Source organism: Chiloscyllium plagiosum, unplaced genomic scaffold (assembly GCF_037043375.1).
Source record: "Chiloscyllium plagiosum isolate Xiang-an unplaced genomic scaffold, Cpla_swu_hap1 HiC_scaffold_50, whole genome shotgun sequence".
NCBI lineage: Eukaryota > Metazoa > Chordata > Chondrichthyes > Orectolobiformes > Hemiscylliidae > Chiloscyllium > Chiloscyllium plagiosum.
Genome location: NW_028270188.1, coordinates 56,806,774 through 56,823,899, shown reverse-complemented (window position 1 = coordinate 56,823,899; position 17,126 = coordinate 56,806,774). Strand labels below are relative to the sequence as shown.

At 43.8% G+C, this 17,126-nt stretch overlaps 1 protein-coding gene across 1 annotated transcript in view; it reads right to left on the bottom strand.

The window, feature by feature from the left end:
• iqgap3 (IQ motif containing GTPase activating protein 3) overlaps window positions 1–17,126 on the bottom strand; it is a 106,049-nt gene that overhangs the window by 83,438 nt on the left and 5,485 nt on the right. Inside the window, 8 exon segments of the mRNA XM_087984967.1 lie at window positions 317–404; window positions 3,816–4,003; window positions 6,692–6,805; window positions 8,502–8,569; window positions 8,975–9,051; window positions 10,872–10,949; window positions 12,617–12,773; window positions 14,698–14,797. Of these exon segments, the coding sequence (XP_087841093.1) occupies window positions 317–404; window positions 3,816–4,003; window positions 6,692–6,805; window positions 8,502–8,569; window positions 8,975–9,051; window positions 10,872–10,949; window positions 12,617–12,773; window positions 14,698–14,797 (870 nt within the window).

Here is a 17,126-nt window from a genome sequence, read left to right as displayed (position 1 = left end):
GTGATATCCAAGTTAGGGCAACTTGTGTGTAGCGGTCACTCTGACTTCTGCTCCATTTGAAGTCCATCTCCCCTCAGGAGTCAAGATTCTATTCCCTCATCTGCCAAAATCCTTGGTCATTTTCTCAGTCAGCTATCTATCTCAAATCAGAAAGCAAGACAGGCATCCTGCCTAATCTCACGGGATTCAGCGTGAGGAGTTGGGTTAAAACCATTCCCCATTATTCCCCAAAGCCAGCTGCTTTTCTAAGGTGCAGAAGAATTGACCCTCACATCAGGTCACCGAGAGGACGCGTCTTTTAATACTCCATCCTTACCGTTGACCTTATTAACATTGCCTTGAATCTCAGCTTGTGTGAGGAGTTCCTCATACACATCCTTGCCCTCAGAGGATTCTGGTTTGTACTGTGGAATAAACAAACAGCAATGTGACCTCAGGCAAACACAGATTTCAGATCGACACAGCAGCACAAGCTGAATTGAATGCATAAGTGAGCACAAAATTTAAACATAGCTCAGATAACTTATGAAGGTGTAGTGTATACTGTACCTTTAAGAGAGGAAGCTGGCACGGACCTAGAGGTATAGAGTGTGTTGAACAACTTTAAAACGTAACATTTGGGTGTGAAACAAATAGCTGGAGCTGCATTGCCATGGTACACAACAAATTCGAATTTGGCCAATCAATTTAAATTATGCCCCAAGATACCAAAATCCAATCTAATTTGAATTTTAATTTTAAAGACCGTCAAACCATGAGACGGTCCATGTTTTGGGGTATATAAATTCGGGTATTTTGAACAGTTAGCCAGAGCAGCAAAGAGCACCGACGAAATATGGCCTGCAGAGCCTCTCTGAAAAGGTACCTTTTCATATAAAAGTTGTGAAGCAGAAGACCAAAGAAAAGACCCAGGAAAGCACAGACAAAGATACCAAGGGAACAGCAACAATGGCTGGCTTTAAAATTTGAATTTTCTTTGTTAACCTTAATCAGGGGTTTTTAAATCTGATCAGTATATTGTTGTAAAGGAGGAAGTAGATAAATTAATCAGACAAAGGAGGATTACCGTGTAGGTAGTTGATGTTTAATGTTCTTGAGTTTCTTGGGGTTAAAGAATAAATTGTTAATTTTTGTCTTTAAACAGTGGGAATTTGGTAGCTCTTTGTCATTCATACTTTAACAGATTATGAGGCGAGGTGAGCTTTTCTGTGGGTCTGGTTCAAATTAGCAGAAGGGTTTACCCTGTGTCGTAACGTAACAAAAGAGGATGCAAGTAAACACAGAGAAAGGACGAATGAATAATCATAATTTGTCTAATTCCCCGTAATCAGTTTTGGATATTTTCTAATCAACCTGTTTAAAGATGTTATGTTACACTCTAAAGCACACTGCACAATTAATTTTGAAATCTTTAAACAAATAGACAATGCAGTGGAGTTAAATGTATCTGATTTTAGTTGAGGGGCCTGATGTGGTGTCCCTACCTCTAAACCAGAGGCCTTAGTCAAGTTCCACTTGCTCCAGAGGAATGCAGTGAAATCTCTGAACAGACTGATGAGAAAATATCTCTGGAGACTTGATTGGGAGGAGAAACTCCAGCTTAAAGTTACTCCATTTTTTAGAAAGGTAAAGTCACCATAATACTGCTAGACCACGGGGCTGTTCTCATGTTAAAAAGAGATGACCACTTGTGGGTTAACCCGAGGGTTACCGCTCCTCAGGCGAGGGGAGAGGTTGAGAAAGGGAGTCTTTCATGGTAACCTTCGCCAGTGCAGGAATTGAACCCACACTGTTGGCATTACTCTGCAATGCAAACCAGCTGTCCAACCAACTGAGCTAACAGACCACACAAGATGAGAGGGGAGAGATACAAAAGGATCCAGAGGAACAATTGTTTCCACTCAGAGGGTGGTGAGTGTACATGGAATGAGCTGCCAGAGGTAGTGGTGGAGAAACTTAAACATTTGAACAGTTACATGGATGGGATAGGTATTTGGGGGGGGGGGGGGGGTGTGTGGTGGTATGGACCATACGTAGGCAAATGGGACTTGTTTAATTGTGAAAACTGGGTAGCATGGACAAGTTGGACCCAAAGGCTTGTTTTCCATGCTGTAAGCCTCTATGACCTCACGTGAGAACACCAACATCAGCCTGAACCACCCAAGTTGATCAGCACCTCTGACAGTGCAGCGTTCCTGCGACAATGAGGGGAGGCAGTTTTGTTACTGGACGAGTCTCCAGACAATATGTTTGGAGGACCTGGGTTCAAATCCATCCGTTACAGTTGCTGGAATCCAAACTCAAAAAACGTGGCCTCAGGAGTCAAATGAAACCACTGTCGATTGTCTGCTTTACCAATGTCCTTTAGGTGAAGGAAATCTGCGGTCCCTGCCAGGTCGGGCCTGTGACCCCAGACCCATAGCAAAGCAGGTGACTCTTAACTGCCCTCTGGGCAATGAGGGATGAGCAATGCTAGCCTAGTCAGGGATGCCCATCTCCCAGGAATTTTAAAAAACTAGCGTTGTGAACCAAAATTGTGTGTATAAGCAGAGGTAGCAGGTGCAGCGTCCAGATCCTGTGCCATGATTTGAGCACAGCTTTACTGAATTGTACTGATTCAGTGCTGGGAATATTCTGCACAGTAGTATTGTAATAAGAACATGCACCAGTCAGGGAGGGAGGGCTCGAGGACCTAGCTGACTCAGATTTTATCATTTTACCGGGTTGCCTACTTCGAGGAAGGACATTAAGCTGGAGATATTTCAGAAGATATTTACCAGGATGCTGCCGGGTATGGAAGGTTTGAGTTATAAAGAAAGGCTGGATAGGCTGGGATTCTTTTCACTGGAGTGGAAGAGGTTGAGAGTCGAAAAGTGTTGTAGCTGGAAAAGTATAGCTGGTCAGGCAGCATCCGAGAAGTGGAAGAGTAGACATTTCAACAATGAGCTCTTCATCAGGAAAGTGTTTAAGAGGTTCAGAAGTAACATTTTAGACGTTTATAAAATTGTGAGGAGTGTAGATATGAATAGATGAATGGTGGGTGTCTTTTCCCGAGGGTGGGGGATTTCAAGACTAGGGGGAAAATTTTTAAGGTAAGAGGAGAGATTTAAAACAAAATATGGGGAAGAATTTTTTTCTTTTACAGAGGATGGTCCATGTGTGGAATGAACTTCCAGAGGAGATGGTGGATACGGACACAGTTAAAAACATTTTAAACATATTTGGATAAGTATATGACTGGGAAAATTTGGAGGGATATGGGCCAGGAGCTAGCAGGCGGGACTCGGTTAGTTTGGGATTATGTTCCGCATAGACTGGTTAAACCAAAGAGACTGTTTCCATACTGTACAACTCTCTAAAACACTTAACCACGTGACAGCAAATTATGATATGGGGATGCTGGTGTTGGACTGAGGTGGGCAAAGTCAAGAGTCATACGACACGAGGTTATAGTCCAACAGATTTATTTTTTAAAAATCAAAAGCTTTTGGGGCACTGTGCTATCATCATGTGAGGAGGGCTTTAAATTGACGAAGAAGCTTGTGACTTCAAATAGATCTGTTTGACTATAACCTGGTGTCAAAAAGCAAGTTACTCATCTACACTTAGTGCCAGGGGAAAGTGTGGAGATTGAAACTGAAACAATTTGCCCACTCTCTCCTAAAATCGGGTCACAACAACAGCGCGAGGTCAGGTGGAGTGAGGGTGGTGGGGTGGTGTGGGGTCTCCTGGCTTCCCTCTCCACTGGAAGTGGAGATCCAAAAGACCAGAAGACAAAACAAAAAGAGAAACATCCAGCAAAGAGGACAGCTCACCACATCCACACGGTTCCTGGCATTAGCAGCCTTCTCACTCTTGGCTTGGTGTAGCATTTCCTGGTAAACCAGGGCAAGGCCATCGACAAGGTTCACCAGCATGGCATTCGGATTGTGGAGTGCCAGCAAGGTCTGTGCCACAACCCCTCGGTCAATGGCATCGTTAATGGCGATCACCGCGGCGTGCACTGAGAGTGAAGACAAGAGAGAGAGGGAGGGAGGGAGCACTCAAGTTAAACCAACAGGACAAGCAAACTGCTTGGATCAGTTCACTGAAACACTAGAGACTGGGCTCACCACTATTCCCTCCAACCCAGAGACCAGACTGGCACATGCAGCGTGATACTGACCCATAAAGTCCGGAGAGCTTGGCATTAATGTGGCTCTCCCCAGGGCTGTGTCCAGTTCGATGTAGTTAATGCTGCGGAGTAAATGTGTCATACTAAGTGCAGGCTAATTGTCTCAGCAATGAGGAGGAATGGCTTCAGGGTTTGGCATTTGCTTAATTAAAAAAAAGATGTATACTAAGTTCCATCATTCATGCACGTTAGATGAGGGGGAGAGGACACAGAGAGACACAGAGACACAGAGACACAGAGACACAGAGACACAGAGACACAGAGACACAGAGACACAGAGACACAGAGACACAGAGACACAGAAAAAAGTTGGGAGGGGGGGTCACAACAGGTAGAGACCAGAGCAAAAAAGATACACCAATCTGAGAGTTATAGGTAATGAGTGAAACAGGAATAGACAAAACCATGCAGCTGTGTTACGAGAATGTGAATTTTTTGCTCAAGGAACCTCAAGGAAAACCATTGTCAATTGAGATCTATGCACACTGGGTCAGGATTTGACAGTCAACATCGTTGCTATTACTAAATCACACCCTCCCTACATCCTAGTGGTTGCCCTTGACCAGAAACTGAACTGGACCAGCCTTACAACTAGAAAAGCTACAAATGTAGGTAAGAGGCCAGGGTCCCTGCAGCAAGTAACTCACCTTCTGACTCTCCAAAGCCTGTCCACCATTGACAAGACAGAAGTCAGAAGTGTGATGGAATACTCCCCACTTATCTGGAAGAGTGCAGCTCCATCAACACTCAAGAAGATTGACACCCTGCAGGACAAAGCAGTCTTTTCGATCTGCACCACATCCACCACCTTCAACATTCACACTTTCCATCAGCAACACAGTGACAACAGTACCTACCATCTACAGAATACACTTCAGTTGTTCACCAAGGCTCCTTCACCAGCACCTTCCAAATCTGGAATTCCTGCCTCCCAGAGGACAAGGGCAGTAGATACACGAGAAGACCAGTCCATGGAAAATCCCCTCCGAGCCACACACCATCCTGATTTGGAAATCCATTAGCTGTCCCTTCAGTTTCGCTGTTCAAAGTCCTGGCACTTCCTCCCTAACAGCACCGTGGGTGCTGTTCCTAAACCACATGGGCATGGATGCAAGGGCAATCATGGATGGGCAATAAATACACAGCCAGTTAGGGACGCCCATATCCTGTGAAGGAATAAGAACACCTATGCCTTCCTGAACCAGTTCCCTGACATCCTGAACTGCATTGCTCCCCAGCAGGGACCTACACCTTCAGAAGAGAAAGGGGGAAGATCAACGCCGAGATTTCAACCAAGCTCGCTTACAAACTCCCAAGGTGCGTGTAAACAGTGCAAGTACCACCATGCTAACTGCAATCAATGAGAACCTATCTATTATGTGCAGGCTTCAGAGAATTAATGACACAAAGTAAGCAAAAGCGGTTTCAGTAATTTGCAACAAACCGCTGTATAAAATAAATGTCAGACTCCAAGATCAATGACTGCCCCCAGGTTACAGACCTGTTACAGGCACGTCAGTCATTCTCAGGACTGGATTAATTTTAATTTGTGGGAACAATTTTGGTCAGTTACAACTTACAGGCTTAGAATGAACTCTCAAGGCCATACTTAGAGTCCAACGGCAACATTTGAACATAGTGCCAAATGGGTGCTGGCAACAATACTATTTAATGTTGCTCTTCCACTATAATCCTAGCATACTCCACAGTGGTTTTGCTTGGGGAGATGTTACATGTTGGCAGAAAACCAAGAGTTGTAGCAGGACTGGACTGGGAATCAAGAATTCAGTGTTGCCGCAAAGTGGAACCGTTTGCTAGCATGAGAGCAAACCCACAGAATTGGGAGAGCAAGGCAGTGAGGAGCAAGTGAAGGTTGATACGAGATGGTGCCTAACTGTTCTCTACCAGTAAATGCCACTGCTGTGCTTTGTAAAATAACCAACTAGTCATCGAGTCACAGCTGTACAGCACGGGAACAGATCCTTCGGTCCAACTCGTCCATGCCGACCAGATATCCTAATCCAATCTAGTCCCATTTAGTAAGAGATCTTGTGACAGAAAATTTGCACGGCAAGGGCTAACCACTGTCATATGTAGACATTACATCACAGTAACAGAGCATTTGATCTAGGTAGTCTATGTTGGTAACTCCACTGTACACACAAATGATAACCAAAGTAGAAAGCAATGATAATTTGTGCAGCCCACAAGATGCACAGAACCAAGGCTCCTTCAACAGCACCTTCCAAACCGACAATCTCTTGCCCCTAGAAGGGCAAGGCAGCAGACACGCCATGTTCCCATCTGAGCCCCAAAAGCTATCCCAAATTGGAAATATATCGTCCATTCATTCACTGTCTCTGAAATTTCCTCCTTGAAGGCAGAAGATATTCCTAAACACAGACCTCAGCAGTTGAAGGGGATGGCTCAGCATTATCTTCTTGCAGGGGCTATGAGGGATTTGCCAGTGATGACCACATATGGTCCTCGCAAATCAGTCCAATATTCAAACCTTACCTGCTGCTTCATCAACTGAGAGCTGATTGGCCAGGATGCCTCCAATCTTACTAAAGGCAGGCATCTGGATCCCATATTTCTCCAGCTCGGTTTTCATGTTATTGATCTCCTCCTCTGTAAGAGAAGACATGATCGGAACTCAGCAAACCAATCCTAATTACAATGCAGTTCCAACAACACTCGAGACGTCTGACACAAGTGCTCCCTCTAACTTTCTTACCAGCCACAGGGATACAAGGCCTTCACGCGACTGAAATTTCCAGAATCCTGGAACTCCTAAGCTCCCTCTGCAACTGCACGGATTATAGCGGTTCAGGAAAGCAGCAATTAGTAAGGGGCATTCCATGCTGGCCTGACCCATATTCTGATAAGGTAAAAACAAATGACTGCAGATGCTGGAAACCAGATTTTGGATTCGTGGTGCTGGAAGAGCACAGCAGTTCAGGCAGCTCCTCAGATGCTGCCTGAACTGCTGTGCTCTTCCAGCACCACTAATCCATATTCTGATAATAAATTTTGAAAAGAAAAACAACTTCAAGGGACTTCAGCAAGACATTCGACAAGTTTCCACATGGTGGACTGGTTAGCAAGGTTAGATCACATGGGATCCAAGTAGAATTAGCCACTTGGATACAAAATTGGCTTGAGACAGAGTGGAGAGTTGTATTTCAGATTAGAGGCCAGTGACCAGTGGTGTGTCGCAACGATTGGTGCCGGGTCCACTGCTTTTTATCATTTATATAAATGATTTGGATGTGAATATAAAAAGGCACGGTTAATAAGTTTGCAGATGACACCAAAATTGGTGGTGTAGTGGACAGTGACAATGGGCCAATGAGCCGAGGAGTGGCAGATGGACTTTAGTTTAGATAAATGAGAGGTATTGCATTTTGGTAAAGTAAATCAGGGCAGGACTTGTATGGTTAATGGTAGGGACCTGGGGAACAGCTAAACAAAGATCTTGGGGGGTACAGTTACAACATTTAAAAGGCATCCAGATGGGTACATGAATAAGTAGGGTTAAGAGGGACATGGACCAAATGCTGGCAAATGGGACTAGATTAATTTAGGATAACTAGTCTCTAGTCAGCATGGATGAGTTGGATTGAAGGGTCTGTTCCCATACTGCATAACTACAGAGGAACCTCAATTATCTGGGATTCGATTATCCGGCAAAATCGCAAGGTGCCCAGTGATCGGCTAAGCTATGTTATCTGGAATTCAATTAACCAAACGAAATACTGCCCGCCCGTGTCCTTCGGATAACTGAGGTTCCTCTGTATGAGTACTTCAGTGCCTGGGCTGGAGAGTAGGATAAAAATGAGCCAACATTCCTGGTGTTCACTATCCACAATCCCCTGCAACATGTCCCTTCCTTTCTCTTCCACTCAAATTAGTTACCCTGCTCCCACACACTGCCTGAGCCATTGGGGCAAGATGCCCAGAGAACAAATACCAAATCCCACCAACCTGGACTCAGGTGAAATACGGAACAAATATGCACTGAAATAGCACCCTTCCTGACTCCAAGACAGGCCAAGATGCTTAATGGCCAATGAAGTACTTTTAAAAAAAAACAGTAATAGCTGCCATGTGGTGGCCAACATGAGTATTGCAAGCTCTCACAAACTTCTACAAGACAGACATCTGTGCTGTGGTCCATTAGGGTGACAAGTTGGTCAGAAGTAAAATTAAAAGCCATTCCACTTCCAACAGCCTACTAGATACCAGAGGAAGAAACACCCTGCTTCAGACCGGTAAATATCAGACATCAGAGGTCCCCTAACCCCAAATGTAAACCCCATCTTACCTGTAAAATTCACCTTGCCATACAGGTCCTGTATCTGTGGAGCTAGGCCCAGTTTGAACAAGTACAGGCTGTAAAAGGAAAAGCGAATAAGGAAAATTCAAATTCTTACAAGTCTGAAGCAAATGACTTTGTATTCGTTGCGGGACAAGGGGTCGAGCTGGGCAGTGCTCTTTGGGTCTTTGGCAGAGGAAGGAAATCAGATAAGAGTTAATCACTTTTAATCAAGAGTTTTTTTGAATCAAGCTCTGGACAATCCAATGCTCTGGTTATTCAAGAACAACTTTCAGATTTTAAAGAGGCATGGGACAGCTAAGCAGAACATGTTGATCTCAACAACAAGATAGATGGAAAGAGAGAGACACACAGAGGTGAGGACGATAGCCAGGGCATTCCTATAACCAAAACATGGCCAGATGCAGTATATGCAACACTACAAGGTGCTCACTAGCACAAAATGAAAGGGAGGATTGTACCTGAAAGCATGAATGCAATAAACAACACGGGGAATGTTCTTCTTGTCATAGATATCTGTGGTTTCTGGGTAAAATATCTGCAAAAGAAATGAGACAGTTAAAGATGACTTTCTCACAAGGTGTCAAGGACAAAGAAACTCTTGCAGATATATTTTGCCTTTCACAAGCTCAGAAGATCCTCATTGCACTTCACAGCCGTAGAATGAGTTTACAATTTAGTCGCTACGGTAGTTGGGTAGTATTTCACTTTGTATTTTAATGGGGAGTGAAACTTGGAGGCACACAATTTCAACCAGGTGTTATGAAATAATACAGAGCAGACCAGGCCCTTTGGCCTATCAGGTCTATACAGAGAAAAACTTCTCTAAAATTTACAATAATCCCACTTTCCATTACTTGGATCATAGACTTGAATGTTGTGACATTTCAAGTACTCTTCCTTTTAAAGGCTGCGAGGTTTCCCACCTCTACTATCTTATGAAGTGCATTCCAGATTCCCACCACCAAACATTTTCCCTCAAATCCCCTCCAAACCTACCTCCTTTCACCTTAAAATTATGCCCTCTTGTTATCAACCCTTCAATTAAGCTGCGTCCTCACTCTTTGTGCTGCCTCTGGATGGAAGCTAGGGAATCTTCCAATCAATCGGTGCAAGAGAAGGCCAGCAGAAAGTATACACTGTCGCTGGACTACAATTCTGCCAAGCAGCACTGTGAGGGAGAACTTTCCCGACCATACCCCACAGCTCATTAGTTTTTTTTTAAAAAATAAGGCCAGCAGCATCAGGAAGGAGAAAGACTTTGTGAAGTGGATTTTCTGTCAGAACAAAAAGGGGAAAAACATTGCCCCTCGAATTGCCACTCGGCTAGCGTTTGAGTGGCCATAGTTTGAGTTTTATTTCAGATATCGTAAGGGGACACAGTGGCTCACTGTTTAGCACCGCTGACTCACAGCGTCAATGACCCAGGTTCAATTCCAGCCTCAGGCAACTGTCAGTGCAAACGCCACACAATCTCGTCATGTCCAAGTGGGCTTCCTCTGCATGCTCGGACTTCCTCAGACAGCGCAAAGATGTACAGGTTAGGGTGGATTGGCCATGCTAAATTGTCCCATAGCATTCAGGGATGTGTAGGTTAGGTGGGTTAGCAATGGGAAACGCAGGATTACAGGGAAAGGGTTGAGAGGTGGGACTCTTCGGAGGGGCAGTGCGGATTCGATGGGCTGAGCAGCCTGCTAACACAGTACAGAGATTCGATGTTCTCTTTCTTTATAAGAGCTGCACAGCAATTACATCTTTGAGTGGCCAAGATCAACAACATGGATTCCTGTCTGCCCACAGTCTATTTTCATTGATCTCCCAGTATCTGACTAAGTGGTTGCCTGCACGATGAAAAATTTGCCTTCTTACCTTCGGAGTACTGTAAAAGTACTTTTCTCCTTAGATTTGTAAAGAAATCATTTAGATTTAATTCGTAATACTTACAAATACACAGTCTGCCACACTGATGCAGGTGTCAACTTACTTAAGGCTGCTCAAGCAAATGTTCATAGTCTCTTGTGGCATAGTGGTAATGTCTTGGTAATGGCCCAAGTTCAAGTCCTACATGCTCCAGAGCTCTCTCATAACATCCCTGAACACGTTGATTAAAAATATCTATGACACTTATTATCATCTCCCTTAGAAACAAAGTGTTTTACAAACAACAAACCACTTTAATCACTATTATAAGCAAACACAACAGCCTTGATGTTCACACCAAGGTCTCATTAATGGTAAGGGGATAGATGGCCAGTTAAGGTGGCACATGTATCCAACACCTGGAAATGAGGATGTTCTAATTATGATAAAACACTCAAAAGATACAGACAGAAATAGAGGAAATGTCCTGTACTCTACCGATGGGAGTGCGATTTTGGCCAGTGCATTCAGCCAATAGTTGATATTGTCCGTGTGCCGGAAATTCAGCCCCATTGCCTGCAAGAAGACACAAGTTGAGAAAACACTAATATTGTTCACTGGATAAAGTACAAGCAATACACTTTCTAGTTAGAAGTGAAAATTTTCAACCAATCACACACCATAATATTCAACCACCTCATGGCAGACTCTCCATTTGTACATTTGAATACAAAAGCTACCAATTCACAACGCCCATTTGTCTTGATTTAGCTTATTATAGGGGCATTTGACTGAAGTCCTCTGTTCAAATCTGGGGGCGCCTTTTGTACAGGCACCTTGACTAAACATGAGCTGCTTTTCAATGTGCTTAAATCAGATTGGGTTCACAGCAGTTAGGGAACGTTGGGGCATTTTCGCTTGTAGTCAATGGCTTTAACAACTTTTGGAGCAGCACAGTGGCTCCGTGGTAAGCACAGCTGCCTCACAACACCAGGGACCCAGGTTCAATTCCCAACTCAGGCGAACGATTGTGGAATTTGCATGTCCTCCCCATTTCTACATGTATTTCCCCCTGTGTGCTCCAATTTCCTCACACAGTCCAAAGATGTGCAGGTTAGGTGGATTGGCCATGCTAAATTGCCCCTAGTGTCAAAGGATGTGCAGGCTAGGTGGGTTAGCCGTGGGAAATGCAGGGCTATAGGGATAGGGTAGAGGGTGGATCTGGATGGGATGCTCTGAGGATCGATGTGAACTCGAGCTGAATGATGTTTCCACACTGTAAAGATGCTATGATTCTATTGTTACATTTAACTCCCAGGTATTTGACATCTTATTAACAGAATTAGATACCAACAGTGGATCTCAATGTCAAGATAATGAATGCTAGGCTTACATCAACTTCCCAGATAATTAACTTTTAACGGTTCTATTTCGATCATCTTTTGAGGAAGAGAGTTCCAAAAACTTTCTCCACCCTCGGAGATGAAAACTCATCTCAAATCGTCTTAAATAAGGATTTCCTTCATTTTTAAATATGGGATGTGGAGTGGAGGTTACAACAAGATCACCCACGATCTCATTAAATGGCGGAGCTAGCTCAAGGTGTCAGTGGTCTACTCCTGCTCCTAACTCATGTTCATTTGTACATAAATTGGGCCTGTTTTGAAGTGCTTGCATCAGGGTGGGGATGGTAGAGAGGATAGAGAAAGAGAGAAACATGGCACAGACCCTTGTTCTTTAAGAGCTAATAAACATATGCATATCTACAGGCCTCTTGAGATTCATAGGAGTGCAGGAAATGGCAAAGGAGGAGCCAAAGTGGCTTTGTTGATTTAAGCACAAACCCACAGATTTCTGCAACAGGTCAAGCCAGGAGACATCTGAAGAAGGAACTGAAACACTATCATTCTGGAAGGCAGCGAGGTAATTACAAAGCAAGTAAATGGGATTACTTTGTAAGGCACAGGACCGTAGTGAAAAAAGGTATAAAGAGCGAGCCCACAGAGGTATTGAAGAGTGATCTAATTAGGCACTCAGGTGTCAGGTAAATCAGGCACCCACATGGTCACTGACATCAGGGATCACAAAGAAAATGGTATTGCAGACATGCATTAGCTTGTTGTTTAGTTGGGCAATAAAATATACCGTACACAATAAAAACAATATCCAAGTTGCTGAGTGCCATTGGTACTCAGAGTAGAGTTCATTAGACTAATTGGAGAGTATTACAGTATTCACCAAACCTTGTACTTCAGCTGCTCTGGGTCGTAGATTTTTCTCTTTGGGACAATCTCTGGTGCAAAGCGATGGCCTAGTTTAGCCAAAATCACTCCGTTCCTCAGACTTTCCTCTAGTTCAGTAGTTGGTGGGAGTTCCTCATCTAGGCAGGCCTCCATCCATCTAAAAGCATACCAGCAGAGTACACAGACACAGGGTTAGCAGATAGGAGACAAGTCTACTATTGACTATTCCACAGCAAATTGAGGGGTAGGGGAGTGACGTAAGGGTAGCTGATCTAACAGATCCATGAATTGCCCAGCCTTTTCCTCAAGGCTTGTGCTGAAAATGGTTCAATTTTAGAAAGCTTTCTATGGCAGTGTTTCTCAGAGCTTTCCTACAGATCATGTGCATTTGGGGTGCTCACATCACAAACAAGGCAGGAGTAAGGAACTGGGAATAGGTTTTGTTCTTGCCAATGGCCCCTAATCCTGAAAGCAGACACAGGTTGAGCCTCAGCTCCAATGCATGCCCATCCTCCATTCCAGAGGCCAATCTACAAATTCGGAAGAAAGAAAAAAAGGGTTAGGGGCCAATCACAGTTAAATCAGATTCTGGTCATTTAGCCCCATGAGGCCACACAAGCTGTACAATAGATCACAGCTTGCTGCCCTTACTTAAACAATTATTGATTCCAGGTAATTGATTCTGCTTTTGCTGGTGGGCGGGGAGAAAAATTATCAAGTTGAAGGGGGAACCTGGTATTTTGTGCATAAATACTGGACCCAACAGAGGCTGCAGGCAGACAGATCGGCATATAACACAATTACTTTTTTTTTCAAACATTAAAATACCTTCATTTCTAAAGTTCCTTTCAATACCACAAAATCCCAAAAGGTACATTAGAACCAATGGAGGACAGTTCAAATGTCGTCACTGTTGTAACATAGGAAACAATGCAGCCAATTTGCAAACATCAAGTTTCTACATACAGAAATGAGTGTTTCCAGTGTTGCCCTGGGACACAGAGCAGGCTACCCACTCTTTAATAATACTGTGCGACAATTTTCATCCACCTATTGGAGTAGATAGGATCTCAGTTTCACATCGCACCCAAAAGATAGCACCTCCAACAGTAAGGATGGAAAACACAATTAGTGATAGACAGGTAGGGGGCTGGAAGAACACAGCAAGCTAGCCAGCATCAGGAGGAACAGTCAACGTTTCTGGTGTAACCCTTCTTTCACAGGCTGTCTGTGTGGATTATTTGCTAAAGCCCTTAGGTGGGAGCTAAATCCACAATCTTCTAACACGGAGACAGGAGCATGTTTCCATTAGGCAAGAGTGACACTGTGGATGTTCTTTAATTAACCTTCTCTGGCATGTAAGGAAACATCTTTGGAGAAGACAAGAACTGAAACTTCTGACCCAGAGGTAGGGACACTACTGCTCTGTCACAAGACCCTTTTCACAGCATTATTGTTGGGCTCTTGATTACTAGCTCTGGGACATTATCACCTTCCCAAAGTGGACCCTGTATACTGGGAGTGAAAATTCTCCAGCAGGGTGCAGGCTTGTATCATCACAACATCCTTAGAAAGAAGTGTACCTTGCAGAAATAGGCAAAATGGGAAGTAGAGTCATAGACATTCACCAAGGATCCTTAGATAGCACCTGTCAAACCCACGACCACTTCCATCTAGAAGAACAAGGGCAGCAGGTACTTGGGAAAACCACCTGCAAGACCCGCTCCAAGCCACTCATCACCCTAACTTGGAAATATACCACTGTTTCTTCACAGTCATTGGGTCAAAACCTTGGAATTCCCTCCCTGCCGGCATTGTGGGTCACCCCACAACAAATGGACAGCAGCAATTCAAGAAGGCAGCTCACCATCACCTTCTCAAGGGCAAATAGGCATAGGCTATCAATGTTGGCCAGCCAGTGACGCCCAAGTCCCACAAATGATTTTTTTAACATTTTGTTTAAAAAGTCATATTTATCAGCTTATGACCTACTTATCTATTTCTTTAGCATGCTTTGTTCTAACTTATGGCCTACAACTCGGGTTGACAAGGATTGAACCCACAGCAGGAAGACACCTTACCGTTTCGCCTCCTCCAAGTGACAGAGGTACTCGTAGGCAATGTGCTGCCGTCTACGCTCGTCCATCTCCTCTGCGGTGAGGCGTCCAGTCTCCACAGCATCTATCAAAAGGCAGAGATCCAAAAATTCACTCTGACAGAAACGCACCAACAACAACCCAAGTACAGGACACTGGTTAGGCCACTGCTGGAATATTGCGTGCAATTCTGGTCTCCTTCCTATCAGAAAGATGTTGTGAAACTTGAAAGGGTTCAGAAAAGATTTACAAGGATGTTGCCAGGGTTGGAGGATTTGAGCTACAGGGAGAGGCTGAACAGGCTGGGGTTGGTTTCCCTGGAACATCGGAGGCTGAGAGGTGACCTTACAGAGGTTTATAAAATAATGAGGGGCATGGATAGGGTAAATAGACAAAGTCTTTTCCCTGGGGTGGGGAGTCCAGAACTTGAGGGCATAGGTTTAGGGTGAGAGGGAAAAGATATAAAAGAGACCCAAGGGGCAACCTTTTCACACACAGGGTGGTACATTATGGAATGAGCTGCCAGAGGATGTGGTGGAGGCTGGTACAATTGCAACATTAAAGAGGCAGTTGGATGGTTATATGAATAGGAAGGGTTTGGACGGATATGGACTGGGTGCTGGCAGGTGGGACTAGATTGGGTTGGGATATCTGGTCGGCATGGACGGGTTGGACCAAAGGGTCTGTTCCCGTGCTGTACATCTCTATGACTAAGTGATTAAAAACTCAAATCTCAGGACACGCACTCAAAGAAAACACAATAAAAAATTGCATTTATATAGCACCTTCCATGAACACATTCCATTATTCTTACCTTTTGGAAGCATGTTGTAGTAATATGGAAGTCAACCTGCATACAGAAGATTCCCATAGACAACAATGTGACAATAACCCAGATTATCTGTTTGAATGCTGAACTGGGCATGACCATTGGCCCAAGACACTGGATAGGATTCATCCTTTTTCCCCACCCAAATGCACCATGTGACTTCTTTTTGACACTCAACTGAGACAGCAAAGGCCGCAGATTAAGGGCTCGTCTGATAAAGGTAACACCTCTGACAGCACAGGGTTTCCCCCAGTGCCAATCAATCAATCATACTGCATTCCTTCAGTACTGTCCCTCCAACAGTACGGCCCTCCTCCAGGGCCAATGCAGAGGCCAGCACTGATTCCCTCCATAGTGAGCCTGTGAATCCACCCTCCCTCAATACTGACCAGCACCACCACCATCCCCACTCCCTTTGCACTTTGCTACACTTGAACGTGGAACTCAATAAGGATTAAAAGCAATTGCCTCCTCTCCCTCCTGTTTTGAAGAGTCAGACTTCTTTAATAATTTTTGAAAGAATGTAAACAGGACAAATTTGGGGTCTGTTTTAAGGTTCTAACATCCTTCAAAGGATTCCTTGGGAGAAAGAAACACAGCCATTTGCACAAGTTCTAGTGTGAAAGGTCAAACAAGAGAAGTTAACATCCGATCATTTCTGCATAGTGGAAAGCATCATCCACTGAGGTCTCTGGAAGATGGAACAGAGAAAGTGAGAAAATAACTGATTTTTAAAATCAGATGTTTAGATACCTAAAGTGAACTGCTGAAATTATTTAGGCAGCCCACTCAAAGGCAGATAAGGTTAAAGATAATCCAAAAAGATTCTACAAGTACATGAAGTGCAAGACAGCAACGAGAGAGAGTAAGACTCCTTAAAGATCAACTAGATCATCTTTGTGTTGAACCTCAGGAGTCGGGAGAGATGTTAAATGAATATTTCACATCAGTTTTCACTGTGGAGAAAGAAATGGAGGCTAGAGAAATCAGAAATAAATATTGGTGTTTTGAAAACAGCTCATATTACAGAAGAGGAAATGCTGGAGGGGTCAGAAAATATAAAAGTTGATAAATCTCCAGGACCTGATCAAGTCTATTCCAGCATGCTGTGGGAAGTTAAAGAGCAAATTGTGGGACTCTAGCAGAAATCTTTGTATCACCTATAAACATGAGTGAAGTACCGGAGGGTGGCTAATGCTATAACATTGTTTAAGAAAGGCTGCAAGGAGAAACTTGACTGAGTTTTTCATTGAGTAACTAAAAAGACTGATGATTTGGAGGTGCCGGTGTTGGACTGGGGTGTACAAAGTTAAAAATCACACAAACACCCGGTTATAATCTAACAGGTTTATTTGGAAGCACTAGCTTTTGGAGCACTGCTCCTTCATCAGGTAGTTATGGAGTACAGGATTGTACAACAGAATTTATAGTAAATGTTTACAGGGTGATATAACTGAAATGATATATTGAAAAAGACCTGGATTGTTTGTTAAGTGTCTCATCTTTTAGAATTACCACATTGGTTTCAGTTCTTTCATATGCAAATCCCAGAACTTTTTTTTTAAAAAGTTACATTCTCAAGTGA